Source organism: Eremomyces bilateralis, assembly GCF_010015585.1.
Source record: "Eremomyces bilateralis CBS 781.70 unplaced genomic scaffold P152scaffold_13, whole genome shotgun sequence".
Classification (NCBI taxonomy): domain Eukaryota; kingdom Fungi; phylum Ascomycota; class Dothideomycetes; order Eremomycetales; family Eremomycetaceae; genus Eremomyces; species Eremomyces bilateralis.
In genome coordinates this window covers 111,472-136,953 of record NW_022985079.1, presented here as the reverse complement: position 1 = coordinate 136,953, position 25,482 = coordinate 111,472, and the positions used below count along the sequence as shown (strand labels likewise).

General features: G+C 51.8%; 8 protein-coding genes across 8 annotated transcripts; 3 read left to right on the top strand and 5 right to left on the bottom strand.

Moving 5' to 3' along the window:
* Window positions 1-1,822: 1,822 nt before the first annotated feature.
* Window positions 1,823-2,878, bottom strand: P152DRAFT_515013 (uncharacterized protein; the record flags this gene model as incomplete). The annotated part of the gene is made up of 3 exons (XM_033682881.1): window positions 1,823-2,182; window positions 2,254-2,629; window positions 2,702-2,878. 3 exons carry the CDS (start codon window positions 2,876-2,878, stop codon window positions 2,091-2,093), a joined length of 645 nt encoding a protein of 214 aa, XP_033533078.1. The 3' UTR covers window positions 1,823-2,090.
* Window positions 2,879-4,125: 1,247 nt separating this feature from the next.
* On the top strand, window positions 4,126-5,825 carry P152DRAFT_459385 (adenosine kinase-like protein). Its single transcript, XM_033679665.1, has 4 exons — window positions 4,126-4,436; window positions 4,492-4,645; window positions 4,704-5,383; window positions 5,442-5,825. The coding sequence occupies exons 1-4, from the start codon at window positions 4,369-4,371 to the stop codon at window positions 5,590-5,592; spliced, it is 1,053 nt and encodes a 350-aa protein (XP_033533077.1). The 5' UTR covers window positions 4,126-4,368; the 3' UTR covers window positions 5,593-5,825.
* P152DRAFT_418769 (uncharacterized protein) lies at window positions 5,771-9,566 on the bottom strand. The gene is made up of 5 exons (XM_033677109.1): window positions 9,118-9,566; window positions 8,631-9,019; window positions 7,970-8,566; window positions 7,343-7,908; window positions 5,771-7,283 (listed from the first exon to the last, which is right to left on the bottom strand). Exons 1-5 carry the CDS (start codon window positions 9,153-9,155, stop codon window positions 6,159-6,161), a joined length of 2,715 nt encoding a protein of 904 aa, XP_033533076.1. The 5' UTR covers window positions 9,156-9,566; the 3' UTR covers window positions 5,771-6,158.
* Window positions 9,567-10,077: 511 nt separating this feature from the next.
* P152DRAFT_399182 (Tautomerase/MIF) lies at window positions 10,078-11,188 on the bottom strand (the record flags this gene model as incomplete). Its single annotated transcript, XM_033676505.1, has 2 exons — window positions 10,078-10,866; window positions 10,940-11,188. 2 exons carry the CDS (start codon window positions 11,186-11,188, stop codon window positions 10,078-10,080), a joined length of 1,038 nt encoding a protein of 345 aa, XP_033533075.1.
* A 2,972-nt stretch (window positions 11,189-14,160) lies between these two features.
* P152DRAFT_459381 (uncharacterized protein) lies at window positions 14,161-15,748 on the top strand. Its single transcript, XM_033679664.1, has 2 exons — window positions 14,161-14,687; window positions 14,746-15,748. Exons 1-2 carry the CDS (start codon window positions 14,344-14,346, stop codon window positions 15,476-15,478), a joined length of 1,077 nt encoding a protein of 358 aa, XP_033533074.1. The 5' UTR covers window positions 14,161-14,343; the 3' UTR covers window positions 15,479-15,748.
* P152DRAFT_437813 (uncharacterized protein) lies at window positions 15,675-17,645 on the bottom strand. Its single transcript, XM_033677591.1, has 2 exons — window positions 17,399-17,645; window positions 15,675-17,328 (listed from the first exon to the last, which is right to left on the bottom strand). Exons 1-2 carry the CDS (start codon window positions 17,531-17,533, stop codon window positions 15,931-15,933), a joined length of 1,533 nt encoding a protein of 510 aa, XP_033533073.1. The 5' UTR covers window positions 17,534-17,645; the 3' UTR covers window positions 15,675-15,930.
* Window positions 17,646-18,739: 1,094 nt separating this feature from the next.
* P152DRAFT_398929 (uncharacterized protein) lies at window positions 18,740-20,728 on the top strand (the record flags this gene model as incomplete). The annotated part of the gene is made up of 1 exon (XM_033676492.1): window positions 18,740-20,728. One exon carries the CDS (start codon window positions 18,740-18,742, stop codon window positions 20,726-20,728), a length of 1,989 nt encoding a protein of 662 aa, XP_033533072.1.
* A 2,638-nt stretch (window positions 20,729-23,366) lies between these two features.
* P152DRAFT_482913 (uncharacterized protein) lies at window positions 23,367-25,179 on the bottom strand (the record flags this gene model as incomplete). The annotated part of the gene is made up of 3 exons (XM_033681917.1): window positions 23,367-24,554; window positions 25,007-25,091; window positions 25,139-25,179. 3 exons carry the CDS (start codon window positions 25,177-25,179, stop codon window positions 23,436-23,438), a joined length of 1,245 nt encoding a protein of 414 aa, XP_033533071.1. The 3' UTR covers window positions 23,367-23,435.
* Between the last annotated feature and the right edge of the window lie 303 nt (window positions 25,180-25,482).

Here is a 25,482-nt window from a genome sequence, read left to right as displayed (position 1 = left end):
CAGATTTTGCGGGGAAGCGGTTCGGTCCGAGGATGGTAATGCCAACTGCATTGAACCCTGCAAAGGTACTCCATGGTCGATATCAAGCTGAACGACACCACAACCTAATGACTATAGCTTTTCTGACGATAGACGCTCATGCTTAGAAGGTATTTCATGGTTAAGTTTCGCCTTGAATGCGTTCTATTACTGCTAATTCTCTGAGGTAGAAAACTAGAGATTTACAGACTATCAGATCCCAAGTTCTTAATCTAACTAGTACCAGAGTGTCACTTTATGAAATATTATCCATTAATTCCGTTCCATCATTGCTTCGGCAGAATCAGAGGTTCCATTCACGCTTTCAACGCTCCATCCACGATATACCAACTACGTCCTCCTATCCTCGATGGCGCATGGGACGATTGAGCCAATCCGTAACACTTTCGGCCCAGTCTGCACGATAATGATAAGTCCAGCTGTCGAAGACCTTCTTTCCACGCTATATGTACTGCCAACGCAGGTTCAGGACACTTCCCAGGCTCTTTGAACGGATCGTATGTGCCGTGGCTCGCGCTGGTGGGTTCAGGTCGTTGGGGCACTCTGCAACCCAATAGAGTTGTTTCTTTTCGCGTGGATAGTCTCCGTGGACAGCAGCAGTTTAGAACACAGCGGACATGGACTGCAAGGAGTGAAGGAGCTAACCTAAGCGATACGGTTAAATAAATCATTGCCAAAATATAAGGTTCGCTTGTATCGATCGGCATAGGAATTTGGCATTCGTGGCACAGGGTGCTCAACGCCAAAAAGATAACACTGACGACAAAAAAAGCGGTCGCGAATATCTCGGCGATGATAAGACATTGAGATGGCAACCGTTTTAGACCGAGGTTTGTCCAAGCCGAGAGCGCAACAAACTCGGATATGTCCAGTAAAAGCCCCCCCACACCCTATAAACTGTTATCAAGGTAATCTTGGCGAATACATTCTGATATCACTGAACTTACTGCCACATAGGCGACATGCATCTGTTGCCAAACTTGAGCTGCGTATAGGCAGACAGCACGAGAAGTCCAAGATCCGCATTCATCGCCAGTAGGCGGAAAAAAAGCTGGACCCATGCCGCAAAGTGTGGTAGCCTTTGGTGGCCCATTTTGTGGTAGCGATTGCGTGCTCCAACAATGGGCTATTCTCCTAACTATACATCTTGCTAACAACGTAGCGCGAACAGACGATGAAGGATCTGAAAACGACCCGCGAACGTCTTCCGTCCTGGATACATGAGATAGAAGGAGGTTGGGCACAGCTCGAGCGAGAACTGGTGGCCATGACCTGGTTATCTGCCTTCTCCCAGGAATTGGGAACAGCCATGGAATTGACCATTCTAGGCTAGGGGAATCAGTTTGCGCAGGTCGGATGCAGGATTCCAGAAAGCATCGATAATATATTTATATTGGATTTGAAAGAGCTTGTGAACGATCAGTCGACGTGGGAGTATGCATGGCATTGCATCTAGCCATTGATTCGGGCAGAGTCTGCTTATGGGTTGCTGCACCGCCCGTCATTTCGAACAGCCAAGGTCCAGGGGTTATGTGATGTGCAGAGGGGGGAAGAGAAAGGGGAGCGGGCGTGGCTTCCAGGAGGCGGAGTTTTGCACCAAGTCAACTGCCAAGAACTTCCGCTTCCCCCATCCACTGTTCGAAATGTGCCATCCAATGCCACAGTCCCGGCTCGTCTTGACAATGCCACTGAGACCAAAATCACTGAGGCGCGAGTCATTATCGATCCTAGGATTTGACAGTGGAACTGATCTTCGACACTTGATAGTTATTATTTGGAAAATGGATAGAGTTTTCCTCCTGCTTTAACTGGAAACGATCATAGACATCGATAGGTAGGAAAAGCGGTGAACACAGTGGTAATCAGCTTGGTAAGTGGAAATCGAGAGAATTGAAACTGGAAGGAGCCCGCTCTACCCTAATCCAGTGAGAATTATCAAGGAAGTAATCGGAGCAACCCCGTTTCGCCTCTTATATACGCCTCCGAACACCTAGCGCAATGCACCGCTAAAACGTGTACTCTTCGAGCCATGTCCGCTAGACAAGTCCATATTAGAACCAGAATCCCCCGATCCCAACTGCTAATGCCACCACGGCACCCAGCACAAAGATCGCAGTGCACTCCCCGGTATGCTTGATAGTACCTGTATACTGTTGGTTTGGTTTCTCCTCCTCCTTCAAAGTGGAGAGGGTGGAATGAGGGTGGAATATTTACCTGCTCCCGACTCCCCATACGACACCGTAGCGCGTCCGCTGCTCGATGATGCAGACTGGCTTGCAGACTGAATCGTTGTGGTGTTGGCCGTAGCGGAACGGGTCACGAGGACCGTGGTGGTGGTCTCACCGACCCAGACGGTGGTGGTGTAGGTTAACGTAGCCATCGTTGGCGCTTGGGTAGAGGACGATTTGACGGAGGACGATTTGGCGGAGGATGATTTGGTTGAAGCAGATTGGGTGGAGGTCGTTTCGGTGGAGTGGCCAAGGTGTTCCGATGTGGAGGTTTGAGTAAGTGTAGTGCTACGAGAGCGTGCTGTACTCGAAGAGCTGGACGTCTTGCTGTCGGTGCTGGCGGGTTGGGAAGTGTTGGGTTGCTATAGAGGTAGAGGAGATTTGTTAGTCCAGGACGAAACGTCGGACACCAGACCGTTGGGGGCGCTGCTTACAGAGACGCGGGTGGTCACAGTGCTCGTGATGGCCTCGACCGTCCATACGACTGAGGTGGCAGTGACCGTCTCGACTTCATTCGGCCACATGTCCGCATGGTCGTCTTGTCTCTTTTCGACGATGGCTGGACAGTTAGGAGCAAGGGAGAGTTCGCCGCATAGCTGGCTGCGCGCCATGCCGGGGCAATTGTCAGTGAAAATCGCGGAATACTCTGCAGAACTATGCGGACTTACCTGCTATCAAGCGCTGCGTTCTCTTGTCGAGGCACCATCATCTCCAGAGACGCCGGTCGGACTGGACCATCGTGATCAACATGGATGGCATCCCCGGGGTTGACGAAAGCGAGCCCAAGGGCCGCGAAAGCGATAAGCATGACCATGGCATGGAAAATGACAGATTTAGACAGTATGAACTTCATCTTGATGAATTGTTCTCGAAATAAAGCAGAGTTCGAAGCAAAGTAATATAGTTTCCTCAAGGGAGTGCGGGTTAGGTTGTAGCAGAGAAGAAGATATAGAAGAAAGTGTGAAGACTTTGAAAGCGAAACTCAGGGCAATGTTTGTTTAGGAATAGGGGAGCAGTCCATGGACAACAATCACTTCACTTCTCTGAATAACATTTTAATTCACTTTGCTGTTGTTGTCACAGCCGATCAATGCTTTGGTGGTGTGGCTCGTTGCTAGGTGAAATGCGGCAAATGTGCGGCTGGAGACTTTACATCTGTGTGAAGCAGAGATCATTATATAATCTCTTAGACAGATAGGTTTCCGCCTTCGCAGATGCCAGATATGGATGCCGAGTGCCGAGTGTCATGAATTTGATCACTCCTGGATAGCCACACGGCCGAGAAGCCCCTTTCCATAACTGCAGGCTGTCAATAGACAGGCTATGAACATCCTAGAACTCCTTTAAGACTCATTGGGTTCAATCTGCTTAATGCTCCATCACGTCTGCTATGCTGGAGATTTTGCAAAAGCAATTGGATGTTGAGGGCCGACGAAGGACTGATAATGCCAACTCCTCAAAGCCTTCTAAAAAGACGCCGTTTACTATTGGGGACAGGAAACATGATAGCGATAAAATATGAAGCAATCAAACAGTACACACCAAGGAAAGTCCAATGCTATACTATTCATGGGTCTCCCGGTCATGAGCGGAGGTGTCATGATTGAACATCAGGATTGAGTAAGGACCTCCAATGTTGCACAAGAACACCAGTAGAGGGCTATCCAGGACCACATCCTTCCTAGCTCTTGAACGTCTTCTATTATGCAGAGCCTCTTAAATCGGGATGACCTGCCGAGCCATAATCCGATGATGAGATGATCTGGTGATCGTAGAGGAATGCCGACGACGTCGACAGGAAGGCGCAACGGTGTATCCAAATTCTCGAATCCTACCGTAGATAGATTGGATATTACCTACGATGCCGAAGAGTCGACAAAGTGTAGATTGATCCACCCGGACAAAGGCCATGATATTAGAAAGACCGACGTTGAGATTAAGCTCGCTCCCAAGATTACGTCGATCAGCTTTCTCCGTCCGAGCTCGGAGGGTCCCTCCACCAAAGCCGTCCCGCTTCACTCTTCCTAAACCACTTCCTACACCAATATCAAGCTTCAAATCCTGCATTCATTCATTCTACACAACATCCACCACATCCACAATGGCTGCATCAAATACCTACAAGCTCATCTGCTTAGAGAATCCTCTCCTTGACATTCAGGCCAAAGGGTACCACCCGCACCGTTCCGCGAAAGAGTTTGCTATGCTGACGTACCGTATCCAGAGATGATGCACTCCTCGCCAAGTACGGCCTGAACGCCAATGATGCTATCCTCGCCGAGGAGAAACATCTCCCCCTCTACGACGATCTCCTCCAGAACTACGAAGCCAAATTGATCGCTGGAGGCGCCGCCCAGAACTCTGCCCGCGGAGCTCAGGTATGACATACACATACCCCCACATTCCCCCCCTCCCTCCATCCTAATTGTCCCGCAGTACCTCCTCCCCGACAACAGCGTCGTCTACATTGGCAGCGTCGGCCAAGACAAATACGCCGACATCCTCAAGGCCGAATCCGAGAAGGCCGGCGTCCGCGTCGAATACCATGTCGACGAGGCCACCCCCACCGGCCGCTGTGGCGTCGTCATCCGCGGCCACGACCGCAGCCTGTGCACCGACCTCGCCGCCGCGAACCTGTACAAGCTCGACCACCTGAAAAAGCCGGAGATCTGGAGCCTCGTGCAGCAGGCCGAGTACTACTTCGTGGGGGGGTACCATCTGACCGTGTGCGTCCCCGCGGCCCTCGCCCTCGCCGAAGAAGCCGCCGCGAATAACAAGATCTTTGCGCTATCGCTCTCCGCACCGTTCATCCCGCAGTTCTTCAAGGAGCCGCTCGACCAGACCGCGCCTTACTGGGACGTGGTGGTGGGCAACGAGACGGAGGCGCGGGCCTATGCGACGGCCCATGAGTGGGGCACAGAAGACCTGAAGGAGATCGCGAAGCGGTTGGCGGCGCTGCCGAAGAAGAATGAGAAGCGGGACAGGACGGTGGTGATTACGCATGGGACGGAGCCGACGATCGTGGCGGTGGGAGGGCCGGGCAAGGAGGCGACGTTGAAGGAGTATCCGGTGCATGTGGTTGGCAAGGAGGAGATTGTCGACACGAATGGCGCGGGGTGAGTGGCATCCTATCAAGATTTGGTTCGTGACCACATTGCTGACGGCATATAACAGTGACGCCTTCGCCGGGGGATTCCTCGCTGGTCTTGTCCAGGGAAAGCCCGTTGACGCCTGCATTGACCTGGGCCAATGGCTCGCGAAGCTCAGTCTGCAGGAACTGGGTCCGTCGTACCCATACCCCAAGCAGGCCTACCCCGGCTTGTAAGCCTGCACTTTCATCATTATGGCGTTCTAAGGGTCGCGGTTCAACAAAATATTGGAATGCAGCCATAGAAGGCTAGGGTTTTCGGGGGGATTTAGAGCCAGGGCACGCATTCAACATTTGCGTGCCAGCAAAGACGGCTTGTGATAAGACGGAAAAGGAACAGTGCATATTCGGCCACATGAGGGACGGGTTGCACGATAATGTATTTGACTACCTTGACGAGAAAAGTAGAGGACACTTGGAATGCAATTTGAAGTCCACCTTGCAAATATAGCAAGTGCACCCTCGAACTAAGTGACGGGCAGTCGACAATTTAGCGCCCAACAACAAACCGGTTCGTCTGGAACCTGGACCTCCTCCTTCCCACCTTTCCATCTCAGAAATGCAACCTGGAACCGGCAAACGGGCGTGCCGTCGGGTACAGGGTGCTGGAAGCGCAAATTGCCGACCCTACGGAAAGCTCATCACTCGCAGTGAGGAGGTCCACGCAACTGCCGCGGATTGCAGCAGCGTTGCCGCTTTGGCATTTGGTGGTTGATCGAAATCCCCCATATCCGAGATCTCCCTCACCCTCCATGTCCCATTCCGCTGCCCACCGCCCCATGTCCACTCCAACTCCGACTCATCTGCCCATCCAACGCACCACTTCCATTGACGCCAAGTCCCTGTCCATAAGCTCCTGTATTCGGGCTCAGCCGGGGCTGTCCACCCCACCCGCTCCCACTAGGGTGTCCGTTCTCCCCAACGTGTCCGTTCTCATTCCCGCCCATCTGCCCACCCCACCCTCCGTTCCCTCCCCACCCCCTCGGACTCCCCGTCGTCCCAAGCATCGGCGCCGGCGTTACCGCATAATTCCAAGTGTTTTCCTGGAGCAGCAACGCCGAGCCGGTCGAGTCGCGCGAGTCGTTGCGGGAGTGCGCCGGGGCGTAGTGCGGCTGCGCGCGCCCTCGGGGCGGGGATCGGTAGTTGGAAATGGGGAGATCGCGGAGGGAGGGGGAGAGGTCGAGTTGGTCGAAGGAGTCGTGGAGGCTGAGGGAGCTGCGGCCGGTGGCGGTCGGGGCGGGGACACGGCTGTGAATCGGACTGCCGATGCCAGCGGGAGTGCCCCAGATTTCGGCGGCTCGTTCGTTGGAGAAGGAGAAGGAGGAGGAGGGGCGTTGGAATGGTGAGGCGCCGAGCTGTCGAGCGGACGGGACGACAGGAGAGCCATTGTGTGGTGTCGTGCCGAGACCTGGTGAGAAAGATAATGAGTAGGCTTGAGTGCCAGATGGAGCTCTGTTGCGAGAAGTAATGCTGTCAACCAGATCGGAGACCCGGAATGGCGCATTCGCAGGGAGCGCTCCGAACTGTGCTGTGCTTTGGAAAGGGGAGTTCTCGAAGGATTGGTGAGCTGACGGTAATGGCTTCGTCAGAGGGGGCACATTGGTAGGCGGGGGGTTGACTGGGTCTTCATCATCAACAAGGTTGTGGACCATTCGCGTCATGTAAGCATCCTTGGTGACTGTGACAACTGAGCCAGACTCGGAGGGTGCTACTCGTTTCGAGGTGTCTCGTCTCGAGGGGTTGGTAACGTCAGCCTTCGATGTTTTCGGTGGCTCTGGTTCATGGATCGGCGCAGGGAGCATGTTATCCAGTCCGTCGGCAGATTTATAGAGGAATTGGCCATCATTATCTAACTCCAACGGAGAACCCTGTGGTGATTGTTGTTAGTGGAAACGATTTTAGCATTGGTGCTTCGTGCGAAACTCACCTCCGATACCATCAACTCCAGTCCGCTCACCAAGATCTCTCGCAGTCGAGCAAGCATCTCGCCATCCGCTCCGAGCCCTTTATCTGAGTCACTTTTCCTTGGCTTTTTGACTCCATCTTTCTCCCAAATTCTGCTCGAGCTTTCAGCGAACGGGACAAAACCAACCAAATCCGCCTCCTCCTGCAGCAGATATTCGGCTGCTGGCAATTCCGGTGCAGGAAACTGCTTCGCAATCGCGGTCAGCGTCGCTGCGTATACAGCCCACAATTCGCGGGACTTCGCAACCAGAAATGGATCGGGAAGCTGGGGCAGAATCGACCATTTCATGGAGAACCAGGCGGAATAAAGGTGGAGGAGTGCAAGCACGCGACGGGAAAGACTGCTGAGCCTATCGGCGAGTGAGCGCCTTGAAGTGCCGGAGGGAGCTCCTGATTTGACATCCTCGCCCTTGACCCGATCCAATTCATCGCGAAGCAGCTCGAGCAGAAGTGTGAAAGTGCAAATGTTGAACCGGATGAGGTGCAAGACAGACTGGCGGTGATTATCGGTCGCTGACGCACCCAGGGCTAGGAGCACTATTGTCAGGAATGCTATGACAAGACGAAGGTTGTGGAGTTGAATACATACCTCGCAACCTCTCGGTCGCAACGTGTTCCGCCGCCAGATTGATCACCACGACTTTGAACAGCGTGCTCTCCACCGGCCTTTTCTTCACCTGAATCTTAAGCTGGCTGAGTACCTCCCTCTCCAGCGCCTCTCTCTGCGGAAACTCCTCGGCCGAGTAATAGCCCGCCTGCAACCTCAAGAACCAAGCGAGCAGAGCCTTGATTTCCTTTCCTTCTTTGCCATCACCCTTTCCACCGGCCATTAATTCCCCGCGGCCATGAGCCAGCTCGATCCTTCTCAACTCTTTCTCAAGATTTCCTGTCCCCACCGAATGCTCCACCGTCAATGTACGGAACAGGTGGTAGACTGCGCGGAAGTGATCTTGCTCCTCGTAAGCGATAGCGGCGAGACCATTATGGGCATGGGCTTCGGATGGCATCAGAGAGGAAGCGCGGGTGTAGTAGCCAACGGCCGGTTCCCACTTGCGCTCTTTTGCAGGCGTGGAGCTAGCACGATAGCGGGAGAGGTCGCCGAGGTGGATGAGCGAAAGGTGTGCAGTGCGCAAGGCATGCGGCTGTAGTTCGAGCGGAATGTTCAATGCGGGTCCCGCAGGGTGGTCTGCTACTTGTTAGTCTAAAGATGTCGCTGGGCGCTTTTAAACGCGACGTAGGCGAATACTTACGGTGCCGCTTCCAAGTAGCCACCACATCCTTCAACTCGGAAATACCACCACATGCGTCATCCAGTAAAAGGATATAGTTCCGGTAGAAGCGCTGACATTCCTTGATGAACTCAACATAGCTCGTGAATAGTTTCCGTTGTTCTACGACTTTGTTCTTCGCCGAACGACTACTCACGGACTTCAACCACCCACGGAAGCCCTTATTAACCTTTGAGTGCACTTCCCAGAGTCGTGCATGAGACACCTCATCAAGGGCAAGGTCCACATTGTGACTAAGAGCATCGGACCAAGCAGAATGGCAGGCTGACAGCCGTGAGAGAAGATCCGGAATAGTCGCAGTCTCATTTGAGAGGGTCACAACTATAACATCTTCGAGATGTTTCAAGTTCCTATTATCATATATATCGATTAGCACAATTATATTCGAAAACCCGTGCCTGCATAGTAGAGTAACAAGGAATAAAAATCATCCTGAACAAGGACCTACCTCACACCATCCCCGATTTTCTTAACATTTGGTTCCATGCTTCTATGCCAGTTAATGCATAGACACACTCTGTAACTTCCTCCCAGTCTTCTTCACAAGTTTTCTTTCCTGCAGCGTATCGTCCCTCCGTCGCGTTGCGCGGCCTCCTGTCTTCCTCCCTTGTGTATTCAGTACTCCCAGAGCTAGATATCCCAGCCCAGGGAACCCTGGATCAGTTGAACTTTGTTCCGCGAAAACGAGACGATCCTAATCGAGTCGAGCGGCGTCGGTCCATGGAGGGAGTGTTGGATGGCGGGTTGCGGTGGTGACTACGGTACGGTATCTGATGAACCGTACGCAGCCCCGTGGAGTTCTGGTGGCAGAAGCCGTTGTTGGGATATGTTGATTATGGAGGCTGCAAGGGAGCCACAGGTTCGTGTGTGCTGCTAACTGACTGATTGTTGATGAGCGAACCTGTGAACTTCACTGCGGTGATCCGTTTGGTAAATGTTGTTGCTGGGCAGGGTTCCGATACCGCACGTGACTGATTCGACTAATACCTTGTCGCCTTGTCGCCTTGTCGTCATATCAGTATCGTGTATCTGTAGGGCTGTATATCATTCATCAGCTTCAGTATTCATTGACGCACCAACTGGCTTAATGAATCCGTACAGCAAGATCAGCTCCTCCATCTAGAAGGGATGCGATCATAAAATGGACTAACAAGCACGCCCAAGGCGTCGAAAGAGCTTATTGTTACCTCTGTTTCGCCTTGCTACCTACTTCTCCAGAGATACCGTATACGCAGGCTAGGGGAGGCCGTCAAAGGCAAAGAACAATCACACTCAGGAAGAATTGATGAGAATGTTTTATCCCTATCTAACAAAGGACTGGGTATCAGGTAAGCGCCAGTTCTCCCGCTTTCCTAAACAATAAACCGAATGTTTGTATGTATACAGTGTGAAGATCTGCATCTCCATCTCACTGTTTCCGTTTGAATATATCTCTTAGACTCTTGCGATTGCGAACCGCCTTATCTTCCACCATTGCCCGATCTTTCGGGATGGGTGGTGGCTTGAATTTCGGCAGTGCGTGATGATGAGCTCCAGCGCCGGCCTGGTTCGAAACTGATGATGGGTTGCGTCCGAGGTCGGTAGGTCCAATGGCCGAGTCTGCATATGAATTCGTCTTCATTGAAGAGTCATTCGGCTTCGGTCCTCTTACATCTCCATTGGAATACCCGGTCTTCGGGGGTTCAGGGGAAGATGGAGTACGTGACGGCACGGGACTGGGAAGAGGAGGTGTGATGCGGTCAATTCCGGAGGGTTGTGGTTTGAGTGTCATTGATTTCCGGGACTTCCTCCGGTTGCTTAAGTTTCTGCTCATTCGGTTGGCTAAGGTGGGTTTGTCCGTCGGTTCCTCCCTGGGCTCTTTGCCTTGGAGACGCTCGATCTCCGAGCGGACCGTACGGCCGGAGATGGCCAGACATTCGTCCGGGATGGCGACAAATTTGATGATGCCTCGATCGGCGGACACACCAAGGAGATCGGTGAGGTACTTTTGGAGGAGTGCGACGTTTCGCTTGTTGGTGGCGGGTTGAAGAAGGGAGGGACAGGCGGTGATGGTGAGGAGATATCCGGGCTCAAACGAACCGCCGAGGATGAGGCAGGCGGAGTGCTCGAGGTTGACCATGATGGACGACTCGGAACGGCGGTACCGGCCAGAGAGGGTGTTGGACAGATCGGTGACGAGGCTGTATTCGTCTTTAACCTGCGGTTGAAGCCATCTTGTCAGTCACGAACTTTCTCTGGATGGTAAAGAAGCAGAGCATGGAAGAACGTACGATCACATTGGTCCGGAGGTCTGCAACCACGGGGGAATTATTCAACGCATTCTCTCTGCCCGAGCTGTCTCCTGCCTTATACCGGAATTGATCTTCGAAGAACTGCGTCCGTCGCTTCGTGTCGAGTCGTTTCGCTCGCTCCCCAGCTCTTTGTTGGTCCCTCTGTAGCTCCTCGGTTGAGAAGTGCTCTTGTACTGGTGATGGTTGGGCACTGAGGGCCTTGCCATTGCTGCTGCATTTCGGAGGCATATCGATGGAGCCTTTCTGCTCGGAGCCGCCAGATGAAACCGAGTGAGGCATTTCGAAGTCGTAATGTGGAAATTGAAGATTTTAAAACCGTGGATTGATGTCAAGTCAGTACTTAACACTGTATCCAGGTGCTCCTCCTCTTCTAGTCTGTCTTCCTGATGGCGGTTGAATGGACAGTGAGACGTGCGGTAAGCTGGGTTTGGATCTATCACTGAGGAACCCGTACTATGTACGATGCTATCAGACCTTCAACACGGTGATATATTCGATTTGAATGTAGATAGCGCAGGCGGGTGTCGGTCATTAAAGCGAAGTCCAAACGTGCGAACAGTTGGGATTTGAAGGAAACAACAGGAAATTAAAATTCAACATGGAAGGGATGAATGAAGCCGCAACAGTGAATGCTGTCGGGAGAGGGAGTGATTTCAGCAGTCCAAGCCGATTTGGTTTATGACTAAAGTGTTGTCAATACAAACTCTCCGATTCTCCGTACAAACCGTCCGTTCGACCTCGAGAGCAACCTTGATTAATCACGAAAGTCGAAAGGACGCGGTCATCATCGTTCGAGCCTTTCTCACCGATATCAAACAATGAAAGGCTGAGCCAAAGATTCAAGTAGCCCTATGGAGCAAGTATGGAGCATGCACCCCGCCAATCTTTCCTTTATCCGAATGACAGATCTCTCGCTTCGACCGACCCTGTGCCGGTCTCGTCGCTCGTGGGATGATGTCTGTTGATTTAGGATAACTGCTTACAGACCTTACATAATAATGGCTGAGTACATACGGAAATGCGTGTGATTTAATTATGGGAATTTCTAACTTTTCCTAGAACCGACCCAAGCGCCTGGAATCCCCTATCGACACAGACTGTGCCAGGGAATCTCGCTTTGGATCTTTGTCTTCCCAGAGTGGCAGTGTCCCGACTCCCAGCATGTCCTCCCCATTCCTCCAGGCTCCAAAGCATTCGGATTTCGGGAAGGTTGAACAATATCCTGGTTGGACTGCCCAATTGGCTTCGAAACATCCCGCTTCTGGCTAGCCTTGTTTAGACAAGGGAGATCGCGGACAGGGCACTCAACGGGCTGTGAGCTGCCCGTCGCTCGGCGGCGGCACCGGAGGCTCTAAAGATGGACGTGCTTCTTAGCGCGTGCGGCGTATTGGCGTAAGACGTTGGTGGTGGCTTGGTGCATTGTGGCCCATCGGACGCAGTGCTCGCCGTTTCTCTGGTCTTTGACTGTTTGAGCCTATGGAAACCCGGTTGACTACCGGCTGCTTACTTTCTCATACGACTTATGAGAGTCGAGAACCTGCCTGGGACGGGTATTACGTTATCTGCGCTGAACGGATATTACCCCGAAAACTGGTTTACGGAGACTTTGGAAGGCTGCTTATCTTTGACAACACGTTGTCAGTCTGAAGGATCGGGGCTGATATCTGCAGCCAGACATTTGGGCTGTGAACTACCAATGAGTATGGTGGAAAAGTCCCCTTCTTTAGTTGACCAGGCCCCTTGCTTACTGCTATCATTCATGGATTGGACATCTATTATTCCTGCTAAAATAACACTACTAACTAATAGGAGCATCAAGCTGATCAGCACACCCTGACTAAATGTGAACTTAGCCCACTAGCTTTTTTGGCCCTTGATCATTATTGCAAGTCCCTCGGCTGGAGTTGTCGAGAAAGATGGCTAGATTCCAGAGGGTTGATCATTGGAAGAACGCAGCTGAGGGTCAAGTTTGACACAAATCTCCTTGATTGATGGCGGTTTGCTTTCATGCGGTTTCATATCGCAGCAGATTGACGGACTGATGCCCTCTGCCGCTCCACATCATATCATTTCCTTCATATCAGCAACGTGCTACTGTCGTACAAGCAAGGAGGAGATTGAACCGCCATGCTGCATATGCATAGCATGGCATATGCGGTAATGACAGGAGCACAATGAAGGCAAACGGTCGTGTACAGATCTTTTGTACCACCGCGGCGTAATTGCATTTCCTTTGTCTCCGTGAACGGGCCGCGAGGGTCTTGCAACCTCTTTCAACGTCTACTATTATCTCACAGCAGCATTCGCCAGCTTGAACCGTCTTCATCACCACATGGCGATCAGTTGCGATAGTCAGATGCTCGGTCCATGCTTCGGTAATTAGACCCGAAGACGCGGTCGATTCGTAACCTGTCCCAATGCTTCGTTCCTGCATCCAAGCGACATACAAACCTGCGTGACTGCATAGGGGAGATACTTAATTGTACGACATTCGTCTACACATCAAACGTGCGAAATTTGGCACGTATTTCGGAAGGATTGCCACATCATTCGCCCGATACTATATATGTGTAATGTGAGATGAGTTTTATGGTATGGTAGTAGCAAGGAAATTTACGTGTGGGCCGTGGAGCGATCAACGCTGTCAAAAGTCCGAACATCAAGACACTGAAAGACAGTCGTCGTCAGTGTCCGCAAACCTTGAGAACCCAAGTTCAGACTTCTGAATTGAGGGATGATCCACATACCCAAGAAATCTTGCTCGGATCAGAAGTGATCGACACAAACCACAAGCACCCTCCAATAGGGGAAAGCCAAACTTTGTCCAGATTTGGATGAATGATAAGGAGTTGGGAGATATAGCGTATCGAATTATCGATTCCAAGCCGCAATTTCAGACTAGGTCGAGGCTGATCGAGGTAGATATGACACTGCATTTACTTCTAACATCCAAAAATGCCGAATGGTTGTCTCATGAGGATCCTATGAGTTCTACCACCGTTTTGGTTTGGACGTCGGATGAATCCTCTTCGCAAGCAGATCGGGCTTGGTGTTCCGCATCACTAAAGAATGGATAAATAGTATCACGAAGGACAGGATATTGACACGGCAATCTTGTTCAATGCCACCTCCTATACTTGTGCGACATATTATGGAGATTTGAAATCCACGAGTGATATGGTAAGGAAACTGGAGGTCACGTGATGTCGGCTTCCAACCTCACTGCATGACATCGTAGATGCTTGAATGCGAAACAGCGGCAAGAGATGTACAACATGAAATTAAACAAAGAGGGACAATACCGTTGAGTGCGTAACACGCAAATCTAACTACGTCCCGTACTCCAAAAATCCGCTTTTCATTTAACCACCCGACGTTTCGCCATGGCAGCAACCACGTTCGACGACCTCGAGCTCGACCCGCAGGCGGAGGACTCCTCGTCCGACGAAGACTTCAACCCGGACGTACCCAACCAACCGGAGGAATCCGCGTCATCGGAAAGCGAGGCTGAAGCGCTGACGGCTGCGAAAACACGGGGGAAGAAGCGGAAAGCGCCCGACGCAGACGGCCATGAGGAGCTGGAATGGGACTCCGGCGACGAGAAGATAGTTAAGGAGCGCAAGAGGAGACGGAAGAAGGGAAAGCGGAAGGATGATGAGGTTGATATATCGGAGGAGGAGGAGGGAGAAGCGGGATTCATTAAGACCAGAAGCCAAAGGAAGACCGAGTATGTTGACGTAGAAGATAGGTTTTTGGAGATGAACTAGCTAACAAACTTCGAATAGGGCTATAGAGCGCAAAGCACTCGCAACCACAAAAGGCTCAACCGTCGACGTCGACGCACTCTGGTCCTCCATCACCAGTGCCCCCATCCGCGCCACCTCAGTCCTGAAACCTCCCGCCACCCACGATCCCTCCTCCCTCCCTAATCCCTCCGCCCCTCAACCAGCTGCCATCGCCGACTCCGAATCCATCACCATAACCCGCACCTACCAATTCGCCGGCAAAACCCACCACGATTCGCGGCGCGTGCCCAAAGACTCCGCTGAAGCGAAACTGTATCTCTCCTCCCTCGAAGCCTCCAAAGCCAAACCGACCACCGATGCCGACCAACCGACCGTTGATGGCGATGGTGCAACTGGTCCCGATGGATTACCCAGCGACGAAATCAAACCCCCCCCTCTCCGACGCCCGTCCAAGCGCCCCTCTCGCTTCGACCCCAACCCCACTGGGATCGTCCGCACCCTCCCCGCCGAGCTCCAACTAACCTGGCCGCGGACGCGCGCCCCCTCCGGACCGGCACCCTCGGCCGTCACGCACGCGAAAAGCAAGGCGCTGGCGGCGACGAAACTGAACACGGTGGATAAGTCGCGATACGACTGGGTGGGGTTCGTGGATCGCGAGGGGATCGCAGGGGAGTTGGAACTGCATGGGAGGGCGAAGGGGAATTATTTAGGGAGGAAGGTTTTTTTGGATCGGGTGGAGGCGAGGAGGGACGATGCGGGGAAGGCGGGGTGAGAGGAGGGATTGGGAGGTCGAAGGTGCTATTGTTTGCTGCGATACCAGCGATGGGTTGTCTCGAAGGAGGCTGCCAGGAATATACCCCTTTGGATCACTTTGATTTCATTCAAGGCAGGGCTAAGAGCTGGACAGTCCCTCTGTGGGCCTCGTGGAATGTGTTCACTGCTTGAAGGATGAATCGCTCCGTCAACGACGAGTTCACAATGTGTAAATGAATAGATAAGATGTCATGAAACAAGATATAGACAAAGAGTGCAACCTCGGCCTCCATAAACTGAATTAGAGGTTACTCATGCCATTGACTACATCGAAGTTGTCCTAGACATACCGTTTAATACCAAAGCGCCGGAAATGCTGGGCATGCAACAACCCAAACCTTCCCATACAGTTGTCGCCTATCGACTCCCATCCCGACCTCGGTAAGGCATGATCCAGATCCAGGCGGCAATCTACTCCTCGTCCTCGTCCATCTTCTCGACAATCAAATTGCCACTTCTTCCGATGACTTCCGCTATGGTCCTCTTCTCGTCTGGCCTAATCACCTCGCGCGGCATAGGCGACACCAGCTGAAATCCAAACTTATATTCCCCCAGATCCGTCTCATCCAGCTCGGACTCCTCATCCCTCTCCAACTCCCCACTTGTCAACACCTCAAAGCACTCCACAAACGCATACATCTCCTCCACTCGATCCTCTCCACTAAACCGCCTCACCACCCTCTCCCCATCCCCCATCCGCAAACTCACCCTCACCGCCCCCTCCATCCCCTCTGGCTCCGCATGTATCCGCCTTGCCCTCCACTTTCTCCACATCTGAACCCTATCCGCATTCCTCCTCTCCTCCTCTGCCCTCTGCCTCGCCTCCTCCTCCTCTCTCCGCGCCGCGGCCTCCGCCTCCCGCCGTACCCTCGCCCGCTCGCGATCCTGCGCCAAACTGCGCTCATACGCACTGTCCTGCTCCGCTCGGATATTCCTCGTTGCTTGTTGTGCCGTCCGGGTGGCCCGCACGCCGTTCAGCGCGTCGGCGTGGTGCGCCATCGCGGCGTGGAGCTTATTCGCGAAGTCGTCAGGAGGGGTGGGGCCGGCGAGGCGGCAGATGACGCTCATGGCGGTGGAGGAGACGGAGGGGGTGTGGGCGATGAGAGCGGCGAAGGGGAGCTTGGTGGCGTTGAGGGCGTTGGAGACTTGGTAGGCTTCGGGGTCTTGCACATTGCCGAGCCATAGGAGCATACTGGATGGGGAGGTTTTCTCTGAGTTGAAGAGTTCGACCACGCGGGTGGAGAGGAGGGTGTTGCGGACAAAGGAGGAGGTGTCGTCGTGTTCGGAGGAAAGCAGGACGACGAGGAGGAATTTGAGGTCGTCCTTGGCGGTGTCGAATGCGGTGGAGTAGCTGGTTTCCAGGAAGGGGAGATTGTGGGGGCCGTACTCTTCTTCGAACTCGCGGATTACCCGAGCTGCACTGTCCCGGCCGATTAACGGTCTTCGGCCAGCAGTTGTACTTCCAGATCGATGCGAAGGATTCCGGCCAGAAAGCCGAGCAACGAACTGTGGGAGGAAGGGGAACATGCCGAATATCGGACGGAGGATGCGACCTATTGTGGTCGTCGCTAGGCCGAGGACGCCGAAGATGAGCCCCAGCACATATGGAACGGGGAGGTTGGAATTTGTTGCGGAGGGAGCGGTTACTCGTGGAGCCGGTTCGAACTGAGAGCGACGCGAGGAGGATGCGGTGTTCGAGAAGCCATTCATGAGTGTTTCTTGTCGCTGACTGGGTTGCGGGGGTTGCGCGAGGGCATCGGCCACTGGGTCCGAAGCCGGTTCGCCGTCAAAGAATCGGGATATGGCGAACTGTATATATTTGTTAGCTTCTGGAGGATTCCGGAAAGATCATACTTGGAATATCATGAAGAAATTGTACCTGAACATTCCATTGCGACCGCTCAAGCACCGGGATGGCCGCCTCAACATCTTGATTTGTGACATCACGGTATTGTTGGAGAGCATCTCGCTGAATGTCTGTTAAAGCATCCAGATTTGGGACTGGAGGCGCCATGGTCAGAAACACCTTAGACAGAAGGTATTTAGCATTAGTACCAGAATCCAAAGGAGATGTTCATATGGAAGTTTATATGGAAGATTACAGTAGGTGGGTGTGAAGCTCAAAGGTGTCTCTTGAAGTTCATCGGTCCGAATGTTCGCCTGAAGGCACCCATACGTGATGATGAGTCGTGCTGACAACTGAAACACGTGCTGAATGACTCGGGTATTCGATCAGCCCGGATCAAAGATATTCCGCATGACAGGGGTCTGGGCAGCGTTGCGTCGTCGGACCTCATCGATTCCATCGTGTCTGACGAGACGGCAATGATCGCAATTGATACCAACTCGTTACTGGAAAACACAAACGCCACGCTGTTTGAAGAGAATCACAGATATCTAGATTCTAGAAGGACTGTAACTTCCATCCGATCATTGTAACAGGATATGATACCTTTCTGGTGTGACAGGCCCAGGTGGCGCTCATAGCTGATGCGGCGGGGATTATCTGAGTGAGTTTGTCTTTGGACCCCCCTTCACCATTGCCGGTGAATCGCGGTCGCGCAGCTCGAGTATGTATTGGGGCAGATTCTGAAGTGTGCTTAGAATGAATACGCCTCCCTGATAGTAGTCACCAAGCTCTCCGATCCAACGTCCACCGATCTGCAATTGTTGTCCATACCTCCGACAGCCCTACCTCGAGTCGATTCACGATCGACTCTCAGCTTCCTCATTATAGGGTCAACTTCCTACTATCCGAACACTCTCCCTCTTTCTATCTCTTCGTATTGCATTGGTAGCAATCATTACATCTTCGGAGCCTTCGGAGATTCACGGCCCTCCCCGGCTACACTCCTTGCCAGGACCTCAAGACTGGCTGTAGGATTGGCATATCCTATTCCTATCACCAAACGAAAACAACCTATGGTTAGGTGTATGTCGTGGCTTCTCATATCAAAGTAAGAGTCTAGACGGACAAGGAGAGCGTTATTCTACGGTTTGGCGGTACCCATTGCTCAACGAACCAACCACCAAATACAGGGGGATTCTCTGCGATAAACTACTTTCTCAACCTGTCCACGAATGAGTTTAATGCCATTTCTCTTTAGTCTGGTAAACGGAGTTTGGTGTCCTTCCTCCACTAGTTCTTGTCTCTCGATTTAAATTCCGGGCGGCTCTTATCTCTCCAGCTACATACAGCCAGACATTCGCGATCGGACGCATGGCATCCAGCGGTACGCCTGCGCTCGCAGAAAATCGAAAGCCGCTCTCATCTCCACGACCTCGACGCGAGAACGCAAAGAATACCCTGTGCAGGCATGTCACGATCTATGGACATTGTCGTTACGAGAAATCCTGCGACTACGTCCATGACCCTTCAAAACTCATGAATACACAGGCTATGACGGACCGGATGAAGAACCGGTTGAATGTCGATTCTCCGTCCTTTGTTCCTCTTCAACCAGCATCCCCGAATGGCGCCTCCGCTCCTCGAAACACGGCCATCTCGCCAAAGGCAGCGGATGCGGCAATCTTCACCCCCAAATCGGCCAACGCTACAATTGCCACGGTTTCTCCTCCACAGGCACAGCATAGCAAAGAGCCATCGCAGGAATGGAACGCACAGGCGTTTCAAGACTTCGTTCCGCAAGCGAGTTATGATGGAGGCCATTCCACTGATCAGTCCGGGTCCGGGTCGTACGCCTTTGACCCTTTTTCAGTGCCGCCAAACATCCCAGGCATTCAGGAACCATCGCAAGCTGCCCCTCCTCCTATGAACATGTACACGCCGCAGGAAACAACAGCTATGGGCTCGAACAGCTACTTCCACAACGGAGCGTTTGCTCAACCGTTGCAGTACCATCTATATGCTCCAATGGCTCCCCACCGAGAGAACGTCTTGGCATACCAAAGGACAGCACACGACTTCTTTATGCCTGATCCGGAACGCGAAGATCTGCAACGAAAAGCAGAGGCGACTCTTCAAGTTCTCCCGAACTCCACCTTGCCGCAACGCATCGATCACTTCCACTCTCTCGTTCCCCTTGACACAAGCAACCAGAAGAATTTGAATCTATTCGGATATCAAACTTGGCTGTACAAAGCTGTATCCAGCAAAGATGGAAACACATATGCGATGAGACGTCTCGAAGGTTACCGACTCACCAATGAGAAAGCGATAAGAGCTGTCCAAGCATGGCGGCGGATCGACAATGCCGGAGTTGTGTCGGTCCATGATGCTTTCACATCCCGATCGTTCGGTGATAGTTCTCTCATCTTTGTCACCGATTACCACCCCCTTTCGAAGACCCTCGCGGAACACCATTTCCAATTCCCTCCCCGCTTTGCCGGACGGCAGGTTCCGACACCCGTCCCAGAACAGACTATCTGGGGCTACATCGTGCAGATTGGATCTGCCCTGAAAGCCATACACTCCTCCGGTCTCGCTGCCCAAGTCATACATACAACAAAAGTTATCCTCACCTCCAAAAATCGCATACGTCTCAGCGGATGCGGGATAATGGACGTCGTCCAACACGATTCCTCCCGACCTCTTCATGAACTGCAAGCGGACGACCTCATCCACCTCGGTCGCCTAGTCCTCTGCATCGCCTCGAACAACCCCAACGCTCTGCTCAATGTGCAGAAAGCCATCGAGACCATCACCCGAAATTACTCTGAGCGAATGAAGGAATGTATCGCCTGGCTCTTGACACCGAACCCTCCACCAGGCGCCGCACCAAGTCCCACTGGGCAACAAATCGTTAAAGACATCGACGTCTTTCTCACCGCCATCACCACGCAGATGGTGTCCGTTTTGGACAGCTCTCTCCATGCCGAGGACACACTCACCTCCATGCTCGCCCGGGAGCTCGAAAACGGCCGCCTGGCCCGCTTGATGGCAAAGCTCACGTCCATCAACGAGCGCCCCGAACACGCCCACGATGCGCGCTGGTCCGAGACTGGTGAACGATACTACCTCAAGCTCTTCCGCGACTACGTTTTCCATCAAGTCGATGCGAGTGGCAATCCGGTAGTCGACCTGGCGCATATTGTGTCGTGCCTGAACAAGCTCGATGCCGGGGTCGACGAGAAAGTTGCGCTGGTCAGCCGGGACGAGCAGAATGTCCTGCTGGTCAGCTACCGGGAGGTCAAGCGCGCGGTGGACAGCGCGTTCACGGAATTGATCAAGAATAGCCGGCGAGGTTGATACGAGGTGCAGCTGAACCTATGACATTTTTGTGGCTGACAGCCGGCTAGATGAAGACCATCAACCGCACATGAGCTTGAGCGTGGGACGGAACGGTGGCAGGAAGACGATCAGGGGGTTCAATGGGGAGGGATCAGCGCCAGTGTCGGCGGCAAGTGCTGGGATAGCGGGAACGAGCTCGCTCCTTACGTATACGAAACACGGCTGATTTGGCTAGTTTAATCGTCGGAATAATGGCATCGCTATTCGTTGATTGATCATTTCCGCAAATAGTATTGAAAAGTCGTAGAATCAATGAACGCTATTTTTTCAACCTATCTGCTTCTTCCTGTGCTGTCTTCGCTTTCTATAGTGCGTACCATCACTTCGTTTCGAAGTTCATGGTCTGAGTTGCTGTGGACGGATCCATCCCTTCAGTGGTTTTGCCGATCCTGAGTCCAGGCACCCTAGTGTAAAGTGATGACTCTGGCTCTACACCTTTGTACGATATAGCTCCTTTCTTATCGTAATCCTTCCCATTTGGCTTTATCTCAGACACGCGCACTCCATAGATGCAAAAATCATGAACTAGGACTTCCAAATATCCATGATAGCACCGAACACGCGGTCAAAGGCAGGCAAACGCACTGAATTCACTGAATTTCTTGGTAAAGATGCCTGTTGATTCCTCAGACAAAGACCAATACAATTGTCAATGCTATCTTAAAACCATATCCAGCACCTTATTCGAGAAGAACCATGATAGGAACGAGGTTGGCGAATACCTATTGATAATAAACTTGCCTGAAGTTGCCAATCACGTTATGAGGGACCCTAGATCCGCATTGAACTAGTAGATACACTGAGGTTCTAAAAATCGAAGACATTAGTGCGGGAAAGGCTGGACAGAGGGAATAAGATGAAGTAAAATGGGGGAGAAAGGAGAAGAAGTTTGGATAGGGGACTCGCTTCCCCTCTGGTCGCATAAATGTTTTAGCCAACCCACAAATTACTTTTCCTCGACACGCTATAGCTAGCCAACATAGCAGTTCCGAGCTCCGTCCCTCATATTCATGAACTGCGCCCACCCCTCCCCTCCTTATGGGTCCAGAGCGCGAGCCATTACGCCCCATCGAAGCCCCTGTCTCTCCTTCCTCCTATAAAATTGAAAAGTGTATACCAACGCCCCCCGTAGTAAGATGCATTCATCCACCACTGCTCCTGGGTTTTGAATTTGTATGCGTAGAGTTGATTGATTCTCTCGTCAATGCCCGAAGGTTCGCTGCGTAGAAGGAGAATCTCATCCCTCTATGCGGTGCTTACACCCGGCGTCATAGATTGGAATCTATGTAACTCGGTCTCCCCGCAGTGACCATTCAGATGTCTTCTGAGATTGCGCTATCCATGCCTAACTGCGCTAAGACAGACGATGAAAATGGGTGCGATGACCTCTCTCTCTAATTATGCGACATTCTCTGTAATCGGCATGTGTTGGCACTGTGCCCTATCCCTCTTCATTTGCTGCAGTTTACGAATGCATTCGGACATACTTCGCCCCGATGTGCACAAAAAAATGCATGTAAGATCCGATCCACTACGTTACCTGCGGAGGCTCGCTCTAATACTTTCCCAGAGATCTGTGGCTACCTAGTACCCTGATTTGCCCAGGGCAACAATAAGCGGCCATAGGTTCTTAGCTTCTTCTATGTCCAGGGCAATACGGTCTCTCAGAAAATAGGATCGAAGTAGACGGTATGAATCGCGCTTCCGTAAGTTCCATAGCTATCTGGGAGCTGCTGGTGAGTCGCTGGGATATTAGCAAGCGTAAAAACTTAACGATCTCCCCGACAGAGACTGGTGGATTCGACAGTTCTAGTACTAAGGACTAAGGGGTAACCAAGTTTTCTGAGCTCTCAGAACAAGCATTTGCAGAAAGACGTTGAAGGTAAAGCTCTCGTGAGTGAAAATGACACGACAAATATATTATAAGCAAAATAATTCTCGCTATCCATGATGCGATGGAATTCCTCCCTGTCTTCCGATTTATTGCATTATCTAGCGCCTGCTTTTTTAGGCATATTTCCCGGATGTTAGTTTCAACATAATTTACAGATTTAGTTATCACAGACGACACTCCCGTGTCGCTGCTCGACTGGGCGTCTCCATTGAAGACAGGAGGTGGCTGGGTTGCACCGCCAAGATCTTGATGGAACATTGTGAAGAGAATCAACTTGGGATGGCTTCTGACGTATTAAGGGAGCGACGAGGTCATCCGTACGGGCTCTGATTATAAAATAAGGCATTCTTGGGAAAGAGTCCAGATTTATACATGGCAGCAATAATTCAAGCACTAGTTAAGGCCATCTGCGAAAGAAATTATACTTGAAAGTTGAAAATGCAGTAGGAACGCCATACCTACTTAGCCATTGACAGACAATTTATTGCCTAATTGGCTAGCGGTATTTCAACTGCGATTAGAGAGGAGTTCCAGTTTATATCTTCTATCCTCACTTCCAAAGCAACTACAGCAGGAAAGAAAATGAATGTAAAACGACTAAAAGGACTGAGAGGATACAAGAAAAGATCAACGTTTTCACAATACATGATGCTCGACGTTTTTTACTTATTCATTATTGACCACTGATTCTTCAATAGGTCAGCCTGAATCGTATTCGTTGCTATGCAAAACATTGAGAAAATTAAGTGCAGTCTGGCTTCGTCCTCCCATTTAAAGGCCTTCACGAGATCCCCATGAAATGACCCAGAAGGTCAATCCGGCATAGAACTTCAGAAACGAACAGACGTAGCCAAATAGGATGAGCCATGGGAGGTAGATAATGTCAGCAGGGTGTTCAATGAAATGGAACATCGGCTTCAGAGTCTTGGAGGTGATAATCCAGAGAACAAGCATCGCCATGGATTGCCGGGTGTGGCAAGTGCCTTCCATAGCATACCAGAGGCAGGTGAGCATGCCCGGATCCCAAAGGATGGCGAAGTTGAAGAGACTCGAAATGAAGATCGAGTATGTAGTCCAAGGGTAGCGGCGCCAGGTAGACCGGTGCTTGAACAAGATGCGAGGATTCATCCTCCATGTGGTTCGGTGCCATCGGCAGTATTGGTAGATGAACCTCGGGAAGAGACCGATGCGGGTACGGATGGTTGCCTCTGGGCCATTCTGCATTGCGAAGCGCCAGCCATGTCCGAGCAACCATGCGGTAATGAACTTGTCGTCACCCGCGTTCAGGGGACCGATGAGTCCGCCAAGGTGGTATTCGTGGGTGAAGGCATGGACGAAGGCAGGGTCTCTCATGATGCTGGCACGGAGGGTGAGAGCTCGAGCGGATGCACAGGAAATACCCTGGTCAATCTTATGTGTGCCGCAGCCCTGAACATCGTTCCGGGCCAGGTACACACAGCCGACAACATTCCAGAAATCTGTCCAGATATTGTCGCTGGGAATGCGGATACCGCGCTTGGTGCTGCTGACGCATCCGATATTGTCGTCGTTGAAGGGGATGGCGACTGACCTGATGAATCCCAATGGGAGATTGATGCGGTCGGCAACGACAAGGACAATGTCCGTGTTGACTTCCTGCATAGCACGCATCCACTGGTAACGTGCTTGCGCCGCTGGTGGCCGAGGAATCGAGACCACCTTAATGTACCTGTGTTCGGGATCGACCAACTGAACAACTTCAAGCGCCCGCGGCACAAACTCGTCAAGGGTTGTGACGATGGTCTTGGCTGGATCGCTTGCCAGAATTTTGTTCAATACGCCATAGAACTCTATACCCCAGGGCTCGACGCTAGGAACGATGACCGTGACATCCTTGGGGCGGTACTTGATCTGACCGTTGTTAGCTTCAGCCGAGATGGGCTTAGTTGCTATATATCCGAAGAAGTGGATAACGAATCGAGTGTAGCGAAAGAGGAACAACGCAATGAAGAGAATGAACCACCAGAGGTCCAATCCCTTAAAGTAGCTACAGTCATTTGTGACTGAACAGAGCGGGTTGGAGACCATATTAGTGTTGTTTAGTGCAATACACACACTACCAGGGTGATAGTAAGCAGAGATCCTGACACTGATGTTTCGATCTGAAGAAACAGAAAGGGATAGACAACTGGAGGGAGAGATAGTCATGTTGATATGGACAGAGGACAAAGCCATTGCTGAATGTATAATGGAAGTACAGTGGTATTTTCCTCTTTGTTGCGGAGACTCGAATAATGCCATTGTATTTGTATAGAACGGACGCGCAAACGACGTTGACATTGTACGGGAAGCTGGGGTCATACCTTTACCAGGTTACGCGGACGGTGAGGTACCTGCGTTTGATGGTTGAGCTGTTGCGCCCCAGGAACTTCCTCAATAGGGAAGATGCTAGTTTCGCTTCAGCACAGTTCAAAGTACAACTAGTTCAAACTCACCAAGAGACAGGCTCGGCTCTCTTCGCGCTTACATTGCGCATTCGCCGATATGGAACAGGTAGACACTGATCTAGGCTATGCTCCATCGAGGCAGATCCATAGAAATGTTCCCGAGTGATTTCAAGGTCAATTAGACTGAATACGGCATGACTAGCTGGCGAATGCGTATCATTTCGAGCAGTCGCGGACTCTCGTGGAGACCAAAGGTCCAGAGCGCGGAAAGTACCGGGAGTGGGGAGGTTTGTTTGCTTCGAAACTATCGTAATTAGCCTCAATGAAGCGGTGTGGCAGAATTAGCCCAAATAAGGTGTTGACGGCCAAACCGTGATGGTATAGTCATTCTT

Coding starts and splice junctions, on each gene's coding strand:
- P152DRAFT_459385 (XM_033679665.1), top strand. CDS start 4,369: ATGGCTGCATCAAATACCTACAAGCTCATCTGCTTAGAGAATCCTCTC. Junction 4,437..4,491: donor CTTGACATTCAGGCCAAAGG/GTACCACCCGCA, acceptor TACCGTATCCAG/AGATGATGCACTCCTCGCCA. Junction 5,384..5,441: donor GTCGACACGAATGGCGCGGG/GTGAGTGGCATC, acceptor GGCATATAACAG/TGACGCCTTCGCCGGGGGAT.
- P152DRAFT_459381 (XM_033679664.1), top strand. CDS start 14,344: ATGGCAGCAACCACGTTCGACGACCTCGAGCTCGACCCGCAGGCGGAG. Junction 14,688..14,745: donor AGAAGCCAAAGGAAGACCGA/GTATGTTGACGT, acceptor AACTTCGAATAG/GGCTATAGAGCGCAAAGCAC.
- P152DRAFT_437813 (XM_033677591.1), bottom strand. CDS start 17,533: ATGGCGCCTCCAGTCCCAAATCTGGATGCTTTAACAGACATTCAGCGA. Junction 17,329..17,398: donor GGTCGCAATGGAATGTTCAG/GTACAATTTCTT, acceptor AAATATATACAG/TTCGCCATATCCCGATTCTT.
- P152DRAFT_418769 (XM_033677109.1), bottom strand. CDS start 9,155: ATGGAACCAAATGTTAAGAAAATCGGGGATGGTGTGAG. Junction 9,020..9,117: donor AAAATCGGGGATGGTGTGAG/GTAGGTCCTTGT, acceptor ATATGATAATAG/GAACTTGAAACATCTCGAAG. Junction 7,909..7,969: donor TGCGACCGAGAGGTTGCGAG/GTATGTATTCAA, acceptor TAGTGCTCCTAG/CCCTGGGTGCGTCAGCGACC.